This window comes from Tiliqua scincoides, chromosome 11 (genome assembly GCF_035046505.1).
Source record: "Tiliqua scincoides isolate rTilSci1 chromosome 11, rTilSci1.hap2, whole genome shotgun sequence".
In the NCBI taxonomy this organism is placed as follows: domain Eukaryota; kingdom Metazoa; phylum Chordata; class Lepidosauria; order Squamata; family Scincidae; genus Tiliqua; species Tiliqua scincoides.
Window position 1 is genome coordinate 24,377,232 of NC_089831.1, and position 24,894 is coordinate 24,402,125.

A 24,894-nucleotide genomic window follows, 5' to 3' on the forward strand; every position below is an offset into this window, starting at 1 on the left:
GGGGCCTGTCTCCCTCTGCTCCCAGAGTAGCTCCCAGCGGGGAGGATGTTCTCAGTCTGCTCTCTGCTGCCCTGCAGAATCCCTGAAACTGTGGCCAGAGGCTGCACTCTGACCTTCTTGCCCAGGTGTCCTGAGGAACCAGCCGGAGGTCGCCCTGCTTGATATAACAGTTACCCCTTCCTGCCCTTTTCAATTTGGTAGGCCCAGCTTCTACCTGGTGGGTTCGTCAAAAAACATGACTGGAGGATTGTTGACCAGCTCCAAGGCAATGGCCAGTCTCTTGCGCTGTCCACCAGACAGGGAAATCGTGCGAGTGTAGGAACATTCGAGAAGACTCAAGGCCGTCAAGATCTCATTCACCTGGACCCACAGAAGGGGGGGGGGGGAGAGAGAGAAGGTGATGTATGTAGCCTGAAATGCAAGCTTTATTATTCCCTGGAAGGTTCAGAGAAGACTTTGTAACTGGAAAAGATTCATCTGAGGGGGGACATGATTGAGACGTACAAAATTATGCAGGGGATGGTCAGAGTGGATAGAGAGATGTTCTTTACACTCTCACATAACACCAGAACCAGGGGACATCCACTAAAATTGAGTGTTGGGAGAGTTAGAACAGACAAAAGAAAATATTTCTTTACTCAGCGTGTGGTTGGTCTGTGGAACTCCTTGCCACAGGATGTGGTGATGGCGACTGGCCTGGATGCCTTTAAAAGGGGATTGGACAAATTTCTGGAGGAAAAATCCATTACGGGGTACAAGCCATGATATGTATGCGCAACCTCCTGATTTTAGAAATGGGTTATGTCAGAATGCCAGATGCAAGGGAGGGCACCAGGATGCAGGTCTCTTGTTATCTGGTGTGTTCCTTGGGGCATTTGGTGGGCCGCTGTGAGATACAGGAAGCTGGACTAGATGGGCCTATGGCCTGATCCAGTGGGGTTGTTCTTATGTTCTTATCTTGATATTAAATGCTTCAAGGAAATGATTACTTTTAAAGGGTTCACTCCTCAAGCCTCTTCAACATTAAGATGAACATTGAGAAGAGTTCAGCTGCCCTGCCCCTGAATTAAGGTGAGCTTTTCTAGAGGTCAGTTGCAAGCTGAATAATTCTCATATTTGCAAATACAGCAGAGACCTTAAAATCTCCTGTTAAACCAGAAACTATGAATAACTGAACGTTTCTTTTGGCTTTCAAAAATTGAGGGATGAGCCTTTTTAAAAAGCAAATACTAAACCAGTTCTCTTGGTTTCACATTCAGATTAAAACGCAGGCAGGGCTGTTTGCTCACCAGCTCCTTCTTCACTTCTTGCTTCTCATTCAGCTTCAAGTTTGCAGACACCTGAATGGGAACCAGAACAAAAATTAACACAGAAATTGGACAAGACCGATTTCCAGCATTGATGGTGGACTTGTATAGTTATTCTGATAGACTCTGGGCTGTCCACACACTACTCCCCACTCCCAGGTTCACTTGATTCCCCCCCCCCCACACTCACCATCATGGCTTCGCGGACGGTGAGATGCGGCAACAGCATGTCATCTTGCATGATGTAGCAGGACATTTTCCGAAAAGTACGCAGCTCCCTCTGCTGTCCGTTCACCAGGATCTGCCCCTTCATGCCCATCTCCCTGCAAAAGCAGCAAGCACTTTGGTCTGAGCAGGAGCTGAATTTTTATCCCTTTGCCTGCTTTCCAAGAGCTGTTACAGGGACTTGCCTTCTGTTCTGCAGTAACCACTTATACCCTGCCCTACAGTGCATAAACTATTCCAGGGTAGTTTCCAGAAATCTAAACAACACTACAACTGAATGACAGCAATAACTTAAAAAAATCAAGACCAAAATATATTTATTTTAAAGCCACAATTTCATCAAAAGTTCAGAAGTTAAAAAGCCTGGGAAAGCAAAAAAGATTTGCCTGGTACTGAGAGGACTTCAAAGCAGGTACCAGGGGCGTTCTCTGGTTCTCTGAAGAGCACAGTTCAAAGGTGGGATGTCACAAGCCACAATGGTCCTTCCCTCTTTCTTTCTTACTTTAATATTTTCTCCATAACTGCTACGTGCCAGAGTATTTTAATCAGTCACTATACCAGGCATGAATTCATCCGAATGTTTTATTAGTGCATTTTGAACTCAAGTGTGGGACACCAGAAACAACAAAATTAGGGCTTGTTATTAATTCTCTTTCATCAGAAGTTATGTCATCGGGTCCTTGTAACAGCTAAAGCATAGTTAGTTTGCTCTTGGAAAGAACTCCCACTGTGAGCCAGAAAGGTCCTGTCTATGGCTTTCTGTCTGTTTGGTTCTGTGGACTTTGGGGGCCAAGGGTTTTGCTGTGTGACATGGCAGAGAGAGAGGGGGGGGAGAGAGGGGGGAAAAGATGTCTCTACCTAAGAGTCTCACTGGATTAAATCAAAGGCCCATCCACTCCAGCCTCCTATATTTCATAGTAGCGCAACAGCTGCCTCAGGGACAAGTCAACAAAGACCTGCATCCTGCTGCTACTCCCTTGCACCTAAGACAGCACAAACCATCACCACTTCCTGTGGCAATGAGTTCCACAGGTTAATGACACACTGGGTAAAGAAATGTTTTCTTTTGTCAGTTCTAACTCTCCCAACACTCAGTATTAGCGGCTGTCCCTAAGTTCTGGTGCTGTGGGAGAGGGAAAAGAACATTCCTTTAGTCAGTTTATCCATCTCCTGCATAATTTTATATATCCCTACCTAGGAGAGGCAGTGCAAGCTCAGAGCATAGATTTCTCCCTGCCCATGGCTGGGGTTCCTCCAACTCTTCCATCCTTCTGTTCCCTGCCCTTTCTCCCTTGTTGCTCTTTAGACCTGGAGCTCCCTTCCAGAACACCCAACTCATACACACAGTTTCTCTTCTCATCCTTCAAAAGCCCATCTTTTCCATGAAGTAGTCCTCACTCACTACTGACTACTGACATGGAACCAAACTGAATACCGGTTCTTCCCCTGTTGACACTGCCTCCATCTTTCTTTCTCTTTCTCCTTCTCCTTCCAGTCTCCCTGTGCCAGATTTCAGATTCTGAGCACCTCGGGGCAGAGACTTGCCATAAGTTGCAAAGCACCCGCCATGCATGGTGACTGTGCGTCATTTTCCAGACAAAACCCTCCAGGGAAAGATCGGTCTCCAGAAGAGAAAAGGGAGGTGTCTCACCGGTATCCAGCCAGGATATTCATAAGTGTCGATTTCCCAGCCCCGGAAGGGCCCATAATCCCAATAAGTTCGCGCCGGCAAAACTTTCCAGACAGACATTTCAGGAGCGTCTTGTATCCTGGAAGACAGAAGAACAGGATGGGCTTGTGAGTGGGCTGACAAAACCTAGAGAACTTGTTTGAACAGAAGACTTGCTGGCCAACATTTGTCAGAGGGATTGGGCAAAGATACATGATTTCAACTTTCCATTATCAGGCAAAAGGGGGGCGGAGGCAATGCAAGACAAGGGACCTTCCCCTGTAGGCTTTTGCATAGCTAGGAACTGAAAAAGTTTCCTCTAAGGCTGGCCTTAGGAGCTGTGGGGTCCAATTGCCGGGCCCCAGGTTCATGGTCAAAGTCTGTAGAATCTTAGAGAAAAAAATAAAATTTATTATACACTTTATATGTTTGTGGCAGAACAGCTTGTCTGGCCACTGGAATGTAACCCATGGAAAAAAATAGTCAAGATAATTCAGAGTTTTGCAGCTGACCAACAAGGAGGATGCTGGAGGCAGAGGCAGAGAACGCACTTTAACTCATGGATACCCTGCCTGAACTAGTGACTGAGGACTGATTTTTTAAGAAAAAGAAAATCACGCCTCAGCCATTGTGGAGAGATTGCCCCATCCCACCTCAGAGCAAGTTAGGCTTTTGTGATGAAATTCTGTGCTGGCAGCACTGAATGAGTCTTCAAGAGGAGGCTGGAAGAAAGATCCCTACCACAGATAGCAGCATCTGTCTTCTGGGTTGTCTGTGCTTGAGCGATTCTCAAAACTGGGCATGTTCTGCAATCATCTTGCAAAATATGCGTTATCAGAAGAAGGACGGGCAATGCAGAAGGGTCTCAACAGATCTCTGTACCCTGGAGCAGAAGGCTCAGGAAACAGGGCCTGTTGGGAACGCAAGCTGCAAGCTACCTCAGGACACTGGGCAGCAGATCTGTCGGCAATTTCTAACCAACAGTCATCTTCCAGCAGCACCACCAGTTCCCAATACCTCTTTCTGTGCAGCTTCTATGTGCTTTCCCAGCAGGGCTTCTGTGCCTTTAATTAACAGCTGCCTAACAAGCAGGTAGGAATTCAGCCTGCCTGTATTATTCCCACATCATAGCATTTCCTCACTCTGGGGAGTGCTGTATGCTGTTGAAGGGGCTGCATACAGGGTAGAAATGTCCAAAATTTCAACAAGATGCTCTGGATTAATTATCCCAGGTCACCAACATCCCAGCCCACATACACACCCTTGGATGAAAGCTGCCAGAGGGCCCAGCCAGGCTGCTGTGCTTCACAGCAAAGGCTTCGTCCAAATCAGAAAGCAAAATCAATTTGGAGACGGTGCGAGTTCCAGGAAGGCAGCCGAGGTCAGCGCTCACCTTCCTGCCCCAAATTGACTGAGAATGCCTGCAACTTTGTGAGATGACAAGATTGCTTTACCAGCATCCTTGGTGCCATGCCAGTAAATCAAGGGAAATGGAGAATGAGGTACGGATGAGCAGGGCACAGAAGCAGAAGCTGGACAGCACCCACGACTGATGATGGTAATAGAGATGGGTCAACACAAGCCTATGGGGGGTTGCAGGTGCTCGTTGGTTAGGCTGTGGCTTGGAGCACCTCCAGCCTGACTAGTCCATTGCCTTATTTTGGCCATCGACAGATGTGGGTGCGCCAGGGGAGATTTAAAAGAGGCTAACATAGCATGAATAGTTAACCCATCTCTACTGGCGCTCAAGCAGTGGAAAAACACATAAGCTCCCCAATGAATCAATACAGAAATTAATAAACAAGTGCCTAACTAGAAGCCAAGCAGGAGACTGTGATTAAGATCACCATGTTTTGCTCATTAACAGCCCCAGGGGGTTGCTTGGGAGATCAGGGGAGATGGGGCTTGACTCTTTGTTCTCATGTACTCTGACATCAATCAACAGCCCCCTCCCCAAAGCTCCAGAGGATGAGGAGGAAGACATGGACAGTCTTCCAACCCACTGGACAGTCAAGATCTGTCTTGTTCAGTTGAGTGGAGGGGTCAACATGTTGGGTTGATGGTTATTAGAACCCACCACAAGACTCGTGTCTATAAGAGGTTTAAGTGGTCTCTCGCGCTCTCTCTCTGACAGATAGACAGGCAGACAGAGGAGTAACCAGAACCCCTGGTGCATGGAGCTGTAATGTCACCATATCACACGATATGTTGTGTTGTCCCTTCCAGCTTCTTTCTGGAGCAGGAGGTGCTGGTGGATTCGCACCCCCCTGTTCCTTCTCCTGTGGAAGCCTCCTTGAAGGGGTGCCACTTGAAGGGGATGCCTGAGAAGAAGGAATTGGGGGGGGGGCATGAAGATATCACAACAAACACCTCCTCCTCCAGGAGAACCATAAGCTGTGCAAGACAGTCATGTGCTCCCTTTGGTTTAGCGCCCGGGGCAGGTGCCCCTCAGGTTCCACCCTTGTTACACCTCTGGACATGAAGCATTGTGAAATGTACTGTAATCCATTTTTTCACACTTGCAAAGAGGGGAGAAGAATCAGATGGTTGTGATGCCTTCCTTGAAAAGCACCTCAAGAGGGCGATGGAGCTCTGCAAATCTTGTTCACCTTTGGAAGAGCTCCACTCCAGCCCAAGAATTGCCTGCAGTACACTTGCCTCCCTCTAGCCAGGTGCTCCAAGGTACGCACAGAGAGTCCCAGCCTGTCAGGGAGTGACCACATTAGCTATGCTGAAGGGCCATCTTGTGCACATCAGAGCTTCCTGCCAGCACCTTATCTCCAGGGCTGCCAACCTCTCCAGGCTTCTTAAGGCTCACCAGACAGCCATAGCTGTTCCAACCATACTAACTGCAGCATCTCCATCGTTGCACTGCTCCTTGCACCAGCACAAGAGGGCTCTTTGCCCCCCCATGCTCCGCTTGTGGACTTCCTGGATGCACCTGCTGGCCTGCTGCAGGATGCAGGATGCTGGACTTGTCGGACCACTGGTCTGCTGCTCTGTCAGGACAATCGTTAAGCAAAACAGGTCCATCAAGAGTTATAAGCAAGACAGCCCAAACTGGAGCCTCCTTTTTCAGAGACAGTGTGGAATAGCAGTTGCTGGGGTGGGTGGCACAAAGAAAAGGAAAGGTTGAAGCCTTCCTACTCCACTAGTGGACTTCCTGGAGGGGATCTGGTTTGACTACAATGCACCTTTTGGTCTGATCTGGGCCCTCCTTATGTTCACCAAAAGGGTACCAGATTTCAGGGTTTGACTAGAAGATTCAGGGTTCGGCACCCTTCCCATAGTCTCCAGGAGGAGAAGAAAAATCCCAGGGTGCCACAAAGCTCCACCCCTTGCAAGCAGTCTCCTCCCCAATCACCCCTGCTCCTTCCCCTTGCAGATCTTGAGACAGTGGCTGCCCCCCCACCACCACTACACCAGTCAGATCAATGGCTGACATTGACCAGCTTTGCATGTATCCAGTAACACTGATAGCAGCTGCTAATCATGCCTAGAACTGCAGAGGACTTTACTGTCTGATTAGCAATTTTCACTGCTGAAGACATCTGATGGCAGGCATGTGACTAGCCGCAAGATGTCTCCCTGGAGGTGCTGCCACCAGAGGGAGATGATGCTTTGCAGCGAAAAAAGCATCTGGTGGGAGGCACAGGAGCACTGAGACAGAGAGGAGGACTGCCTTATGATAAAAGCAGCTCAGTGCACTTGCTGCATGACACGGATAAGGCAAAACCTTCTGCTAGAGACCAGGTTCTGTCCGTGCAGATGGCAAGCAAGCTTCTCAGATCCAACAGAACACTTCAATGGGCTTGATGCATCCCTGAACAACATAGTATTCTGTGTGGCTCATAAGAAGAGCTCTGCTGGATCAAGGCCCATCTAGGGCCTCTTCCTGTATCTCACAGAGGCCTCGGGGAGCACACAAGGCAGCAAGACCCCTGCATCCTGTTACCACTCTCTTGCACCTGAGACAGCACACTTTTCAAACCAGAAGGTTGCACTGCTTGTAACCTGTGATGAACTTGTCTTCTATAATAAAAATAATAATAACAACTGTATTTATATACCGCCTTTCTGGTCATCAGATGACTCCTCTGACTTTATTCAAGGCGGTTTACTTAGGCAGGCTGTTTCTAAATCCCCAAGGGGATTTTTACAATCATAGAAAGGTTCTGTCTTGCAAGAACCAACAACATTTCAGATGGATCTTCCTGGTTTGGTCTTACTTCTGACCTCCAGTTGCCCCCCACACAGGCTGACAAGCAGCTCCTTCATCTTTCACATGAAGGGCAGCCAAGACACTTCTTCGCTCACACCAAAGAGTAGGTGGAATAAATCAGCTCAGCTTGTCAGCTGCTTCAAGGTCTCGCCATTCCCAGAGCTGCTGGTGGCCTCAAACTGCAACCTTCGGATGTTATTTTCAGGCTAACGGAGGCTCTACCCTCTAGACCAGACCTCTAGAAATCTTCCCAAGCCCCTTTTAAAGGCAGCTAGGCCAGACACCATCACCACATCCTGTGGCAAGGAGTGCCTCCTTTGCTGACCACATTTGGCTCAATCAAAGGTAAATGGAAGGGGGCAAAAGAAATGTCTAATCTAAATTTAAAATGCCCTTCATAAACCAAGCAACAATTGCTTCCACACTGATCAGGAGGTGCTTCTCTTTGTTCCCTCACTTTTGGGGAGGAATCCAGACCATATTCTTCTCAAACCATCACATTCCAGTGTTTTCCAGGTTGTCCTTCCCTCTGCCCTCACGCTAGATTTGGGTCAATTTTTTAAAGACCTAGAATGCAGCCACAACACCAGCCCATCAAGCATGATGTTCAGGGCAACTGTGCCTATCAGTAAAAGCTTTCCATGTGCATCTTTCTCGCTTTTATTCAGAGTGACCAGAAAGTCGCGATTAATTAATTCTTCACCATGGAGAGACTTTATTTGCTGATTCCTTCTAGTTTTCTTTTTTTTTTAATTGCAACAAGTTGCTATTTCACTGTAAACAAAAAGAAAAACAGAAGAAATCAGTAATTAAAGTCTCCCAGGACTGACCAATTAAATTAAGAAGCCATTAAGAGGCAATTCACCAGTAGTGCTGCTGTGCTGAAGGAAGACAAGGGGTAGACGATACAAGGAGGAAGCTTCTAATGAACATTGCAAGGGTCCCTTGCTAAACAGGACTGAATCAACACTACAGAGAGATCACATCAATGGAGACCGATGTGGCTGGATAATATAGGGCTATATGAAGTGCTGTGTGATACCACTGTTTTAAATTCACCATGGACGGGCGGCAGGAGAATGGGTGTGGGGCCAGGACCTGGCAGTTATGCGGATCCTGACCCTGTTCCCGGGAAGTGTGGAGTGGCTCCAGGCTTCTCGGTTCTGCATCACCTGTTTAGGTGGTGCAGATTGGAGTTGACCCATTGGGGCTGCTGAAGCCCTACTTGGGGTAAGGGGAATTATTTCCCCTTACCTTGGGCTGAACCACAGCCAGTCCCAAACTTGTGCTGCTCCAGCACAAGTTAGGATTGCGTTGCCCGTCCCATACCATGACAAGCACAGATGGGTCATGATTTCCGTGTACATGTGGGAAAGAGAGTGGCAGTGCACGAGGAAAGGGGGCAAAGCAGAAAGAGCAACAATCCCAGGGCAATGTGCAGAGACGCAGAAGAGGCTTCCAAGCTGAACCCCACTGGATGGTTGCACTGGCTAAGGTTGGCCCTGACACTTGGCTATGTTTGGCCTAGACCTTTTGCTCTGTGCCTTGTTGAATGAACCCCAGAATAACGGACAACTAAAAGGCTTACCAAACCCAAGCGCTGCTTTCTGTTTCTGCCAAAGGTAGAGCCATAAGTTTAAAAGAAACACCCTGAAAACTGAGTCAGCTTAAAATTCCAGTTTTGTTTTCTGACTATCCCCAAAACACAGTAAAAAGGCAGCCTGCCCGCCCATATCTCCATCCGATGGGACAGTCAGTACCTGCACTGATGGAGAGACTCTCTACTCTGACCCAACTCAAGCCTATGCATGTCTAATTACAAGTAAGTCCCACTGAGTTCAGTGAGACTTACTCCCTAGTAGGTGTGGTAAGGATTGCAACCTTAGAGATGGAATACCTGAGCACCAAACCTGGAACGTGAAAAAGTATATCTAAGAAGAAAAGAACAGAGAATTTAATCTCACTGGGAGTGCTGGCAGGGTTAGGTTCCTGTTTTTATGGTTATCCATTCAGGTTGATAAACAGCCACTCACCTGTGGCGAGTAAGGATCGCCCACAGGCATCCAGGCAAGAAAAATTGCTCTGTTTCCTCAGAAAAGTTACTTCTCAAGAGCACCTATTTTCAACATTTGGGGGGGGGGCAATGGCCCTTTAAGAGCTTTTCTCAGGTTCCAGCTCCCCTCCTCATCAAACAAGGATACAACAACACGAACTGATAAGCATAAAATTCCCTTCTCACAGTTTCTAGTCTGTGGCCCCCTTCAGATGTGCCGCTGAGAATAGTGGCCCTTGATCCTCTTGCGCGCATAAAATGGACTTGGAGATGTGACAGCCCCAAAATAAGAGATCTAAATAAGAGACTGTATCAGAGGTGGCTCAGGGAGACTACTGTACTTAGCAAGAGAAAGGGCCCTAAGCTATTCCTTCAAAGGGGGGGTGTGTGTATGCTACAAATATCCCAGCTAGCCTCATGCAGCCTGTGCACTGAAATGGTCCAGTAGGTTAGGAGAGTGGCGGATTTATAGTTCACCTAATCTAATCTCTTTTTGCTGAGCCTATCCTCTCTGCTCTAAAACTTCTCCCTCCCTCTCTAATCTGGATTTCTAAAGTGATCCTGACATACTGCAACCTCTAAGTAGGCTGGGCAGTGTTTGCCCAAACCATATTTCATATGCTGGGATGGTAGAGGAAAAAAAGTTCCTGAAACAGTTTTTTTTTTCTCCTTTTAAACTTCTGGTAATTGGGGTTGAGGGGTCTTTGTGGGTGGGTGGGCAGGTGGGTGGGAGTTCTGAGTGGTCAAACTACATTTGCTGGGAGCCTAAATGCAAGCATCTTTACATTTTGGTGAAGCGTACCTCAAACAGAGGGAAGAAATGCAATTTGTGGGAACTTCATGTCACACCAAGGCAAGGCTACCATGACCCCATGCTGCAGGTGGAACCAAAAGGAAGCTCTCTCTCTCTCTCTCTCCTTCCAAGGTAACTGGTCTCTGTAGCACTCCTAGTACCAAACATAAAGTTGCTGTGGTTCAAGTCAGCCTCAAAAACATAATGATTTTTCTGATCAGGCAGCTCCCATGTGTTCTGTGGTTATTCCACAGTGACAGCAAGACGCTTTACACATGCTCAGAGGAGTGTTTGTCCTCCTTACTTCACACCGCTCAGCTCTGGTGTTGAATGCATACTGGAGCCAAGCACAGGGCTTAAAGCCCTGACTTTCTTTAGAGCACAGGCAGAAAACAGTCGAGCAAGACTCCAAACTCACATTGCCGCTTTGGTCTGGGGTGGGGGATCTTGAAAAACACCAGTCCGGTTTTGCAGAAGATGACAATCTGTGGGTGATTACGGGGGTGGGGGGGGAAGAGAGGACACACATCCAAGAGAGGAGGGGTGTCCCTTCCACGAGCCCCTTCCCCCAGTTCTGCAGGTGGCTGCGTTGCTGCACCAGCCTGGCAGGAAAGCTCCTGCTCGCTCACCGCACAGACATGACTGCGGCGCTCAGAGCTGCTGCGCGGTTACTTGAGTTCATTGACTGCTAGTAACCCCTGCCTGCTTCTGGCTGGGAAGCTGTGAATCCAGCTCAGCCGCCGCTCACCAGAGGACATCCTCAGGGTTTTTTTTGAGCCACAGCCAAGGCCATACTGATAGGGCCCAACCCCCAGCACCCAGAAGCACCCTTCTCACCTGCCTGCGGAGTAGCACTGGCAGTTCATCCCCAGAGGTCCCGGTCACCCCACCCCCCCAAGCAGAGTTGCATTGACCAGCTGAATAACGGGTTGATTCCTCTGACTTTTTCCTTTTAAGCTTCTGGTAATTGGGGTTGAGGAGTCTGCTGGCTGTTCCCCACCCTCATTTCTCTGGACTGCACCTTGCATAGCGCAATTGCTGCAAGCGAAAACCAAAAAGCTTTTGCGTGGTGTGCAAAAATCTGCCTGTTGTGCTTGCAGCGCACGGCTCAGGCGCTCACTAGAATCAAACACCCCAGACAGGCAGCCGAAAGCAGAGCAGGCATCCCTTCCAGACCTTCACACTGGCTACCCCATTGGACCGTTTTGGCTGCTCCCCCAGCTGTCTCCCAAATCACCCCTCCTTCCTCCTTCAAATCCTGCCACACCCCAGCTTTTCTGTGCAGCTGGAGACCCCAAGCTCCAATCCACTCCAACACAATCTCTTGCTGAGATAATCCCACATTCGGTCCCTGTTGTTCTTTGCCTCCCTGTCCCTTCCCCGCATCTGTTATTTTCCTTGTGCTTTCAGAAACAGAGGACACTGCCTTCTACGAGTCAGTCCAGGACTCCACCTGGTTCAGAATAGTCAGCACTAATGGGTAGTGGCAGAAGCTCTCCAGGCCATCAGGCCGAGAAGGTCTTTCCCAGCATCAAGGAGAGATGTTTGCCAGGGATTCAATCAGCTGCTCTATCATAGTGCTCTATCGCCCTCTCTAGATTGTGACCACCTTGAACCAGAGCCCCACCCTCTTGCATCTAGTACAATTCCGCCATCGATGGACATGGTGCTTTACAACAACTGCTACTACCACTCTCCAACTGAGTTACTGTTCAAAGAAAATATGTCATCACATTTCCACTGAAGTCCACTGACAAGAGTTAAGATAACCCTGGTTAAGTTGTCAACAGTGCTCTAGCAATGGCTCCATTTTCCCACAAGCCAGGAATAACACCAGCATTGCAACATAGGGCACTTTCTCCATGCAGCTACATACGATTCAGATCCCCACTACAAAGGGGACTCTAACAGGGAATTCTCAGCACCCACAGCAAAGATCCCAGACATCTTTGGGGGAAGCCATGCCAGTTAGACTGCAGAGCCTGTTCCAATATAAAGGAGATTCCACAGAAGGCAGGAAAGGTTCTGGATCAAAGCTACTCCTGTGATCAAAGGTCATAGTTTGCCATCAATTGCTTCAGTCCTTCTGAAGGCTGGTTGCACTTGGTTGCTAGCGAAAACCTTTCACCTTTCTCCTGAAAACCAGCCCCAAACAGATGGGCTTCACCAGGAACTCAAAGACTTTGAGGAGGTTCCATGGAAGAGTGGTGGAAAATGACTTCTTTGTCATGGACAGGACATTAGAGTGACCTCATCGTTCCAGATGATATCAGCATAAGCCAGGAAGTCATGACCACACGATGGTTTCTGAAATGTGCCCTCTGTTGTGAGCAAGTGGCTGGTTTCTATTATGAGGTGCAGGGCAGGTGCGAAACCTTCTGGCACCCCAGGCAGCAGGCCTAAAGCTGCCCCTCTACATCAGAGGCTGATGCTCCAGCCTCTGCCCCTTCCAGTCCCTGAACTAGGAAAAGAAGAGAGGGATGGAGAGAAACAGAAATTCTGGAGGAGTAGAGTGTGGTGGGCTAGAGTAGAGAGACTCTCTAGCCTGCTGTTCTCTTCTCCTCCACACTTGAGCGAGCAAACAAAGGTGGGCACCTTCCATCAATCTGTCGCATGAGGCAACTGCCTCTGTTGACCTCAGGGACAGGCCAGTCCTGATGAGGTGGGCTGTGTTACCGAAAATTTGAACATATGAAGCTGCCTTGTACCAAAGGTCAGAGCCTTGGACTGCCTAGTCCAAGAATGTATACGCCACTGGCAGCTGTTCAACAAGGTCTTCACGCAAAGGTCTTTTCTAGCCTTGTTACCTGAGATCCTCTTAACTGGAGATTGAACCTGCGACCATCTGCAAGCAGAGATTATACTCTACCAGTGTGCTGTACGATGTGTCAGAGGCTGAGGTTAGGATCTGACTGCAGTTTCTCCCCAGTGCGTGTTCAACCCACTGTTCACGGGAACTGGAGAGGGGATGTAGAGAGGGGCCTGGGACAGGCTACCCTGTCTGGACGCTGGAGCATCACTGCTAGTAGTGGGGTCAATCATTAGATGAAAGAGCCAAAAGGCTGACCTCTACGGTAGCTTCATTGCATCAAGCTGGTGCTGTCTCGGGTTAGCAAGCATTTCACTCTGGGGAAGAGGGCTCCATAAGAACAGCCCCACTGAATCAGGCCATAGGCCCATCTAGTCCAGCTTCCTGTATCTCACAGCGGCCCACCAAATGCCCCAGGGAGCACACCAGATAACAAGAGACCTCATCCTGGTGCCCTCCCTTGCATTTGGCCTTCTGACATAGCCCATTTCTAAAATCAGGAAGCTGCACATACACATCATGGCTTGTAACCCGTAATGGATTTTTCCTCCAGAAACTTGTCCAATCCCCTTTGAAAGGCGTCCAGGCCAGATGCCATCACCACATCTCCAGGGTTTGCCACCTTCCGCCTCACTGCAAGCCAGCCATCTTTCCCCATCTGTTGGATTCAGGAGGAATGGCACAAAGACAGACACGTCAGGATCAAACAGCTTTGGGCTCAAGTGCAGACACGCTCCTGTTCCAGGCTTTCAACCAGCCTCACAGCTCTGGGGATAGCATGAAGTGAGATCAAATCTCTCCCTGATATCCTGCTTGGTCTGAGAGGAGGAGCTGACCAGTGCCTGGTTGACCTAGCCGTACGGGGGGGGGGGGGGTGAAAAGAAGATCTCCAAGGACACCAGAAAGTCAATCCCAAGGAGGATTAACCTGAATCTCACTGGCTTAAGCAGAGTAAAAACTTATCTGAGCTCCTGGAGCAGTTTACTGGCATTCCCTCCCTCTGCTGAAGCAATGGAGTGAATCTTCTGAAGAGGCAGGGAGGGCAGATTTCACCACTGATGGTCAACCAAGTCAAACACAGGCCGCTGGCCACATTTTGAGGCCTGACAACACCCTCTTTTTGCAGTCCTGGGTAGGCAGTGCAATCAGGAGGTTTGCCAAAGGTCAGGGCTCTGGAACGCAGGGTCTGCCTTAGGCCTGACCTAGTGGATGAGGATAACAGGAGCATCATTTTAACAATGGTTTTTTTTCCACAGCTGACCTACCTTTTGTTAGGGGGGTTACTGGTTAACAGCCCCCCAATTGTCACTTGGTGTCTTTTTATAGGGGCTATGTGTTAGGAAGGCTATGTGTTAGGGGCTATGTGCCTGGGAAGGCAGCTCATCTGAGAGAAGGAAAACTCTGATCCCAAACCTCCACTGCCTTGTGGCTACATCCAGTTATGGAAAAGGCTTCAGGAGTCAACCTCGAGGCAAAATCCGGAGCCGGAGTCCCTGAGGCAGTTCATGGCTGAACACAGTCACGTTCTGGCAACTCCTGCGACGCCGCTGGAACCAACCGTATTGGCCTCTGCCTTTCCATTGGACCATTTCAGCGACGGAGAGAGGGGGGATTTGCTGCATGGGTAACAGCCTATCCTCCATACCTACTTTACCCAGGCTTCGCGCACTGGAGAGGACACTCTGTTCCAGAACCACCATTCAGAGCGTGACACCATAGTCTTCCGAGACTGAAGGATGCCAACTCAATGTGTTAGGACAGCGGTTCCCAAACTGTGGGTGAGGCATGGCCCAATTTTTGGCAGGCCATGTAGTCCCAAGCAGTCTCCAATGAAAACAGGGTGATAGAAAGATCAAATAAGTGATTGCCTCAAGTCCTGAGGTTATTCAAAAATCAGATAGCTGCTAATGGCCCTGCAAAGAGTTCAGCTCCTGCAGTTTGCAAGCGTGTGTAAATACAGGGAGATCTTTTTTCACCCTTTTGAGCATCTTTTTTCTGGTTGGTGTGAATAAAAAAAAATATAAAAAAATATTATTTCTTTCTAGATCTTTCTTTTTTAAAGTCTTGTAAACCTAGGTGGGGTCCTGATAGACTGTCGTTTTAAAAAGCAGGTCCCGGTGCTAAAATGTTTGGGAACCACTGTGTTAGGAGATTGTCTCCTGACAGCTGGGAATCCCTGTGCCCAGTTTGAATGAGAGACCCACCATCCAAGTTTAGAGAAGGGGATGGCCCTCCAGCTGAAAGGCAGGGGAGGCAAGTGGGTGGGAGGGGAAGGCAGGCACATGTATTTCAACAGTGTACAGTGCTAGAATTTGAACAAAGGGTTCACACGCCTCCTTTGGATAAAGTCCTGCACTTCTGGGTATGCAGAAATTGCATGAGGGGTAATGGGATCTCCCCCCCCCCCCACAACTCACTGCAGCAAAGGCAGCAGTGATGGATGGCATCCCAGGTTACGCAGCCCCTGCACTCATCTAAAGGTACTGCCCAGTGTGCAAAATCCCCCTTGCCCTGTTTTGTAAGGAGCATAAAGACATGTGATTCAGGCCTTGCTTGGTGGTGCTGACATGATGCACTCCTCGAGTGGTGAGCTCCCCACTTCAACAGGCCACCAGCAGCTCACAAGAACTTCAGAACAGCCCCACTGGATCAGGCCATAGGCCCATCTAGTCCAGCTTCCCGTATCTCACAGTGGACCACCAAATGCCCCAGGGAGCACACCAGATAACAAGAGACCTCATCCTGGTGCCCTCCCTTGTCAGATGAACATAAGAACAGCCCCACTGGATCAGGCCATAGCCCCATCTAGTCCAGCTTCCTGTATCTCACAGTGGCCCACCAAATGCCCAGGGAGCACACCAGATAACAAGAGACCTCATTCTGGTGCCCTCCCTTGCATCTGGCATAGCCCATTTCTAAAATCAGGAGGTTGTACATGCACATCATGGCTTGTAACCCATAATGGATTTTTCCTCCAGAAACTTGTCCAATCCCCTTTTAAAGGCTTCCAGGCCAGGCGCCATCACCACATCCTGTGGCAAGGAGTTCCACAGACCAACCACACGCTGAGTAAAGAACTACACACTGAGTAAAGAGCTGAGCTTTGTCCACATAAGCACCTGGTGGGGACATTTCTGCGGTGAATGGCTGCTACCTGCCGTCCCTGAGTGGGAGAGGAGGAGGCGAGCGGGGGGGGGGCAGTCAAGGGGAAGCAAAGTTCCAAAGAGGAGTTCTTGTTCAGCAGAGGCAGTGGCTGGGGGGTGGGGAATGGACAGGGCTGCACTTGAGAGTCTGGCAAAGGACCTCAGGCAAGAAGACACACCAGGCTCTGCAGCACCATGGAAGGCAAGTCATAACTCTTTGAATGACGCAACCTGGAGCATGATCTCAGACTTGAGTTCAGAACCTTCTGCCAAAGACACAAGTAGCACCCAATGCTCCCTGGCTGGTGCCAGGCCTTGTGCTCTGCAAATATCTGCTTGGCTCCATTTTCTGTTCTGCTTCCTGGCACCAGTGATTGGCACCCCATCAAGGACAGCTCATGACAGGAGGCCACCACGATCAGAACCCTCCCAGGGCTTGTTGCTGATTGGCATGCACAAAGGGAGGGCAGCACCTAGGCAGGATAGGAATCCTCAGGGAGAGGGGGGCAGAGCTAGGATCAACGCCAAATTTAACTCCCTTTGTTTTTGTCTCACTTCAAGACCTTGGCTCTTCCCAGAGTCTCAGTAGGGTTGGCCAAGGGGGACACAGCTCCAGCATGGGGAGTCAGGTTGCCAGCTCTGACTAAAGTTACCCCAGGAACACCACCGTGTTGTTCTGAACAAGGTGTGAGGCCATGAAGCAAAGAACACCCTGTTGAAGTCTCCCAGGTTGCTTTCAACAATCTCTTGATGCCAGTTCCTGAGCCCGAGATCAAGCCTGTGGGGGCGGAAACTCTAACAGTCTCTCTCAGATCTGGGAATCCTGTCTTGGAGGGTGAAACCAAACGCTACAAGCAAGTGCTGGAATAAGCAGTTCAGTCCCATTGCCTGTTCACTCAAAAGGAGCTCCCACAGTCCTCAATGGGACTTACGCAATATGTGTATTTAGGATGGCAGCCTAAAACTTCCAAGGTCTTTTTCTTTTCTTAAAAAGGAGCTGCTCCGGAGGGGAGGGGGAGTCATATGCACAGGAATCAGTCCTGATCTAAATCCCCCCCCCAAAAAAAACCCACTATAATGAAGAGAGCCCTAATAAAACAGGAATGGAGAAGACAGAACCAATCTCTGCTAGAACAGTGAGCTTCCTTGGCGGCAGGAACCATTACTCAATGTGATGCTGAGAGTGACACACCTGTGGGCAAGGGATTCATATACTACACTTAGGAAAACCATTTTGCTTCCTGCAGTTCCTTGGTTTGCTCTGCAGGTATTAGGAATTTTAAGTGAAATGTAAAACATTAAAACTTCCAGGCAAAGGCCACAAATGTGATGCACACTTTCCAAGAATTAAATGCAGTTGAACTCCGCAGGTCCTACTTCTGAGTAAAGTAAACACACTGGTGATTTTCTTGCTAATTGACAATTTTCAGTCTACAAAAAAGGCACCTGAAGGGGGATATGAATCAGAGACATACAAAATTATGTAGGGATGGATAGAGTGATGTTCTTTTCCCTCTCACACCACAGCAGAACCAGGGGACAAAAGAAAATATTTCTTTACCCAGTGTATAATTAGTCTGTGGAACTCCTTGCCACAGGATGTGGTGATGGCGGTCTGGCCTAGATGCCTTGAAAAAGGAACTAGACAAATTTATGGAGGAAAAGTCCCATCACAGGTTACAAGCCATGCTGGGTATGTGCAACCTCCGGCTTTTAGAAGTAGGCTAACTCAGAATGCCAGAAGCAAAGGGAGAGGCAATTGGATGTCGGTCTCTTGTGGTCCGGTGTGCTCCCTGAGGCTTCTAGTGGGCCAATGTGGGATACAGGAAGCTGGACTAGACGGGCCTTTGGCCTGATTCAGCAGGGCTCTTCTTATGTTCTTATGGCAAGATGCAGCCACAGGGCAATAGCTGGGGAATCTTTGGAAGAAGAGGCTGATATGCGTAATGGACGACTAGGGAAGGGAGTTTTGTATCTGCTGTTCTTTGAAAATCTACAGAGGCAGGCTTAGGTTCCACCTGCTTCATTTGCAAAGGAGCTGAACTGAACTGCAAAGTGCTGGGCATTGAGCCTGCAAGCTCAGCTTCTCCTGGGCAGCCTAGCCTGAAGAATCTTTTTTTTTTTTGCTGCCCATTCTGCCAGTTTGGAGAGATCCTTCTGGAGCTCCTCACAATCATGTCTGGTCTTCACCACTCAGAAAAGTTTAGTGTCTGCAAACGTTGCCACCTCACTGCTCACTCCTGTCTCCAGGTCATTTATGAAGAGGTTGAAAAGCACCCGTCCCAGGACAGATCCTTGGGGCACACCGCTTTTCACCTCTCTCCATTGTGAAAATTGCCCATTGACACCCACTCTCTGTTTCCTGGTCTTCAACCAGGTCTCAATTCAGGATAGGATCTGGATTCTTTGGACTGGGATTTCTTTGCTCTGATGATTTAAAAACAGCCTTGCTGACCTTTGTGATGTTAAGATAAGATGTTAAGAGGATAATTCAACCTTCAGTCTCTCTCAAGGTGCTTAGAAAGACTTCACTCTGACCTCTCCCTTCACCAATGCAAAGTATATTTCTTTCCTGTGCTCAGGGGGAAGGGAGGGGTCTTCGGCTGCAGCTGCCTGAAGAGAGAATGATTGATGGATTGTCAGCTTAAAGGACTGTTCTCCTTTAATGTAAAGGGGGCTTCTGATTGCATTGAGAGAGAAAAATCTATGGATGATCAGGTTATACCTGATTGATTATACCTGATGATCAGGTTATACCTGCGTTGCATGACTGTCTCTCTCTGCAACAGTAAGAAAAGCGGTTTTTTAAAACTGATTTTAAAGGGATGGATTTTTCCCCTTCTCCAGGGATCAGCACATTCCTTCTCATTTGCAGGGACCAGTGCTTTTTTTTGTAAAAGAAAAGGTGCAGGAACTCACAACTTGTTAATCTTTTATTTATTTATTTATTTATTTATTTATAAACCATTTTTTATTGGAGAAATAAAATATTTTTTATGTGCTTCCCCCTAAAGATGAACTTACTTCTGAGTAGACATGCATAGGATTGGGCTGTCAATCTCCACATGCCCTTCCCCCTAGCTACTTTTTCTACACATGGGGGAAAAATACTGTACAGGTGCACTTGTAGCATGTAGTATGTAGTGTGGCACTACTTCGAGGAGAGGAAGCAGTGAATGGATTCCGAAAAATGGCTTACATGAGTTCCATGTAGTAAAACTACTCTAAGCAACTGTGGGAGTAAGAACAAAAAAGGAATTCTTACACGAGAGGGGTCCTTAGGTGCACATAGAAACAGCTACGTTTGCAAACAAGCGATTAAATATGGTTTAATTCAGGTATCATAATACTCTGTGTCTTTGGGAAGGCGCTTGGCATGCAATTGTATGTTCTCTGCTGCCCTGACCAGCCTGCTGTGCATTGCTGGAGAGGAGCAGCAAACACTGGCTGGCGGAGGGCATGCTTGTGGGGGAAGGATGAGGAGGATCTCTGGCAAGGCTGGACAGCACGTAATACATACGTAGAATCCCTTTTCACCTGCCCTTAGCAGGTGAAAACGGGTGCAGATATATATCTCTGCCAGGATTAAGAGCCCAATCCTAGCTATGTCTACTCTGAAGTAAGTCTCGTTCTAGTTAATGGAGCTTACTCCCAGGAAAGTGCCTAGGATTGCAGCCTAAGAGCCCAATCCTATGCATGTCTACTCAGAAGTCCACTTTAGTGAATGGGGCTTACTGTGGATAGGATGGCAGCCTCAGGGCCCAATCCTGTGCCTGTCTACTCAGAAGTCAGTCCCATTAGAGTCAATGGGGCTTCCTCCCAGGAAAGTGTGGACAGGACTGCAGCCTCAGAGCCAAAACCTATGGCTGTCTCCTCAGAAATCAGTCCCATTAGAGGCAGTGGGGCTTCCTCCCAGGAAAGTGTGGAGAGGACTGCAGCCTCAGAGCCCTTCCTCTGCCTGTCTACTCAGGCTGCAATGCTATGACACTTTCCCAGGAGTAAGCCCCATTGAACACAATGGAACTTACTTCTGAGTAGACATGCATAGGCTTGGGCTGTCAGGCTGCAAGGCTATGGACCCTTTCCCAGGAGCAAGCCCCATTGAGCACAATGAGACTTACTTCTGAGTAGACATGCCTAGGCTCTTGCTGCAGATTGGCACGGGGCTGCACCAGCCAGCTTCCTTCCCCTCCTCCTCTGCCAAGCCAGTACCTGGGCGTTCTGTGGGTGCCGCAGCCCGTCTCCCTGGCTGGCTGGCTGGCTGGCTGGCTATCCATCCTCCTCCTCGGCATTGGCATGTGTCCCCCACGCCCTCCACCGGCTGTGAAGTAGAGAGCGGGGGGAGGGGAGGCGGGCTGGGCTCAGGCGAGAGCTTGGAGATGGGGGCAGGAGGGGGTCCTTGTGCGGTCAGGCAGGGGCCAGGCGCCCGCCCACCCTGCACCCCCCAGCACCCACCCAGCGAATGCCTCTGTTTTGCTCACCCCCTCCTGGAATGCCACCGAAGGGGAGGGGCCCCTGCAAAAAGGTGCCGGAACTCCATCCCCCCGCGTTCCATTAGAAAAAAAGCCGTGACAGGGACCATTCATGTTGCATCAAATCCGTGTATAAAAAATCTGTGTATAAATAGGCTGGACCTGTAACTACAACAACTGCTGTTCCTCCTATTTACCCTGCTTCCATTCCCCCCCACCCTCCCTTCTCTCCCTTATGTCTATGATGTACAAACAAGCAAGCAAACAGACTACAGCCTCAACCACTGCTAACTTCATGAAGGAATCAAGTGAAACCAGCTCACTTTTGTGTTTTGATGTGTTACTCAGTCCTAATGTCTGTGAGGATGAGCTGCCCAATTGCTGAACTGAACTCATGAAATGAAGACAAAGTGTTCTGAAAATCCTTCTTGGTCCCCTGTAAGTTTGACAACTTTTTTTGCAGTTCCCACTGAAACAAAAGCAACTGCAGTAAATCTGAGCTGCTGGACAGCTTGAACCCAAGGTCTTGCAAGGTTTGCCCGCAAGCTATCAAGCAAATTTAGCAACGTCATTAAATTCCTTGTTACCTCCTTTCTTGGCTTCTTTCCAAGCAAACTAGGCAGGAAATGTCTCAGTTTTGGTTCTAATTACTACTGAGCCTTCACAATCTCTCCTTGGAGATGTACAAAGTCAGCAGCCATCTTTTCACAGGCGCTTTGCTCCTGTGCGGCCATCATTGGTCTCTAGTTCTTCCTCTACCACCACAGAAGTTACTCTACATCTCACTCAACCAAATGATGAAGTCACCAAGTACAGACTCAAGAAGGAGGAGAGACTTTGCACAAGGAATGCATCTCCAGAATTTGCTGTCCCCGTGACTCAGAGGCAGATGCAGCTCAGCGAGGACATTAGTCATGATTCCCAGTGTTTCTTCCCATTTATTTTTCTTTTTGCTTAAAAAGGACACCAGCACATTCAAAATTCCCTTTTTGCTGCACGCAAATATGTGCACGCGAGGCACGCAGGAGCAAGGAGCAGGGTGCCAACAGCTCCCCCGCTCAGGCTGGGCACAGGTAAATGCCACCTTCCAAACAAGAGCTCAGAGGGGTGGCTTCCCTGCCCCATACTTTGAATCAAAGCACCAACTCAACACCCACTTTAAGCCAATTGGACCAATTGCTCCCAATTAGGCCCCAAGCCTAGTGGGACACCCCAGTGGGGTAAAAATAAAAAGTAGTACTTTATTAGATCATTTCATAGTCACTAAAACAAGTGGTTTTGTAATTGTGTATTTTTCAAAGCCTCGTGCAAGGAAAGCGCCCTACAGGTAGACCACAGCTGCGATACAAGGACATCTGCAAGAGGGATCTGAAGGCCTTAGGAGTGGACCTCAACAAGTGGGAAACCCTGGCCTCTGAGCGGCCCGCTTGGAGGCAGGCTGTGCAGCATGGCCTTTCCCAGTTTGAAGAGACACGTGGCCAACAGTCTGAGGCTAAGAGGCAAAGAAGGAAGGCCCACAGCCAGGGAGACAGACCAGGGACAGACTGCACTTGCTCCCAGTGTGGAAGGGATTGTCACTCCCGAATTGGCCTTTTCAGCCACACTAGACGCTGTGCCAGAACCACCTTTCAGAGCGCGATACCAGAGTCTTTCGAGACTGAAGGTTGCCAACATGCGATTTTTCAAAGATAATAATCTAAGCATTTTGTTCCTTTACTTATAGGCTTACATGGATGCCATTTATGTATTAAAATGCGCTTAGCTCCAAGTGGTCCGTTAACTCACATGCACTTTTTAAGCGCACACTTTGATTGCTTCCCAGTCTATCATAGAGATATAAAGTCTAGAATCAATTTCATTTATATCTTTAAGATTCTACAGACCTCGGTTGCGAACGTGGGTCCCTGCAAAAAGTTTCCAATGGGGCTGTGCAACTCCTAAGGCTGGCCCCGCCCGCAGTTGTTACGCCCTCCCCTCACCTCCTCTCACCTCTTTTCCTCCACCAGGAGCCCTCTCGGACAGAATACGACAGGTCAGCAAACTCGATGTCAACAGCTGACCGCTTGGGCAAGTGGGAGAACCTCTGGGCCTCCGTGATGTGGTTTTCCACTTTCTTCAGATGGGTGGTCAGGAGGGGCGCATCCTGAGAGCCAGAGTTGCACACGGGGTCCTCCAGGGCAATGGAGACGCAGGTGGCCTCCAGAGTCTTCTCAGCCATTGCCGCTTGAACTGCAAGAAAGAAGGAATGGGTGGAAGGAGAGGTTCTCAGTGTCTTTGATCCATTGCACAAAGGCATATATTAAAAAATTGGGATAACTGCAATACCAGTTGAAGGGTTATACAGTAACTAGATTGATGGGTACGACCATAGGACTCGTGGGTGTGAACACAGGGCCAGCAATGATGGTGACCCTCATTTTCCAAAGGTTTCCATTTCCCTGCACCTTCCATTTGGGGAAGTTACACTCATGAGTCCTTGATGGCAGAGGGGAAACCAAGGGAGAAGGTCAGTCTCCCATCTCCACAGAATGCCACGCAGTGGCACACAAAGAGAGTTGCTGGGGGGGGGGGTGTCCTAGCCCCAGGTGCTAGGCTGCAGGGGGTGGGGTCCAAGAGACCACCCCAATATGTTTACACTTGTACCATCATGGTAGATTTTCGTGCATTCCTCGGAATTGCAGGTTATGCTCTTTCTGTCATCTCGAGCCGGACACTCTCGAGCATATTCTAATCCACTGTCCAGCGCATTGTCTACTCAGGAAGCCGTATTTGGGCCCCTTTCTAAGCTACCCTTTTGGCCCATTTATCGATCCTATTTTTGTTTTACTAAGTGATAATCAGTAATCCTATTTTTGTTTTACTAATTGATAATCATAGATAATCAAATATTACTTTAGCAGTTGCCAGTTTTTTATCCCATATTATTAAAACATCCCCCCCTCCTTGAACTCTTTTTTCTTTTCCCTTTTTCCTGTATTATTCCTATTTTTCTTTTTATGCTTAAGTATTTTATTAGTGACTGTTGCAGTTGGTCTCTTGTTTATATTATATGCCAGTAAAGGTGCTATTGTATTGTATTGTATTGTATTGTATTGTATTGTATTGTATTGTATGTTTAAACTTTTTTTTTCATGAAGAAATCTTCTTTTAAACTTATTTTTCAATTGTTTATTGGTATGATTATATATACAAAGTCACAAAGTTGTCTACAAAATTAAATTAACAAACTAATGAAGTTCAGAAAAATGTTCCCAGTCTGCACCTTCTCTGGCCATTATTATTATTCATTTCATGGCATAACTATTACCGAAAATAATTTTGTCATGGAGGTGCCCATGTTTATGGGCTTGGGGTGCCAAATGACTGTGGGATGCCACTGATACCGGGTCAAATGGACCATTGTTCTGATCCAGCAGGGCTGTTCTCTTGGAGATTCTCTTGGGCTTCTCCTCTTGGAGATTCTCAGGAGGAGGCTAACCCTCTGAAACTCCCAATCAAGCCCTGAAATGTGGCAGCCCAGGGGGCAAGACCCTGCTCAGAGCTGGAGGACCAGAGCCTTCCTGATACACCACGTAATACAGATCTCGCACAGTGACCCCTGCTATTAAATGGAGGCATTTCAAGAATGTCCCTGTTTTAATTTGTGAAAGGCTGAGGTGGGGAGGGGGGTGTTGTACTAGGTCCTCCTGGCCCTTGAGAATAGCTGTTGCTGTCAATGGAGCTTTTCTTCCTTGTCAACCAGCAGCTACAAGGGGCCTGTATCAACAGTGGCACCCTGGCAAGGACTGGGTGGAAATCCCTACAACCATGGCCTGATTCATGATGGCCCCCCGATTCAGGCGCTATTTTAAAGAAAAAATGTCAGCTGTGGGTTCCAACGAAGACATGAACATCACTAAAACTGATTAAGTTGGAACGCAAGTCCATCACAGCCATGGGGGCACATTGGGGACCTGAGAGAGAGCATAAGACTGGGGAGGGAGCATCGTTCAGTAGCAGAGCACCCACTACAAATGAGAGCATCCAGGTGCGAGTCCTGGCAGCGTCCCCAGGAAAGACCCCTAGCCTGATGTGCTGGAAAGCAGCTGCCGCTCAGCATGTGCCGTACTGACTTCAATGGGTCAAGGATCTGACCAGTGGCATAACCAGAGGGGGTGCAAAACACTAAGTTCTGTGGGGAGACTCACCACAGCATGCAAGC

General features: G+C 48.6%; 1 protein-coding gene across 1 annotated transcript in view; it reads right to left on the reverse strand.

Moving 5' to 3' along the window:
• Positions 1-22,911, reverse strand: part of ABCG4 (ATP binding cassette subfamily G member 4) — a 33,505-nt gene extending 10,594 nt beyond the window's left edge. The window contains exons 1-5 of the mRNA XM_066639455.1: positions 22,683-22,911; positions 3,184-3,301; positions 1,498-1,630; positions 1,290-1,340; positions 215-360 (exon numbers count right to left, since the gene is read on the reverse strand). Coding sequence (XP_066495552.1) covers positions 215-360; positions 1,290-1,340; positions 1,498-1,630; positions 3,184-3,301; positions 22,683-22,911 — 677 coding nt within the window. The remainder of the gene's footprint in view (positions 1-214; positions 361-1,289; positions 1,341-1,497; positions 1,631-3,183; positions 3,302-22,682) is intronic.
• Between the last annotated feature and the right edge of the window lie 1,983 nt (positions 22,912-24,894).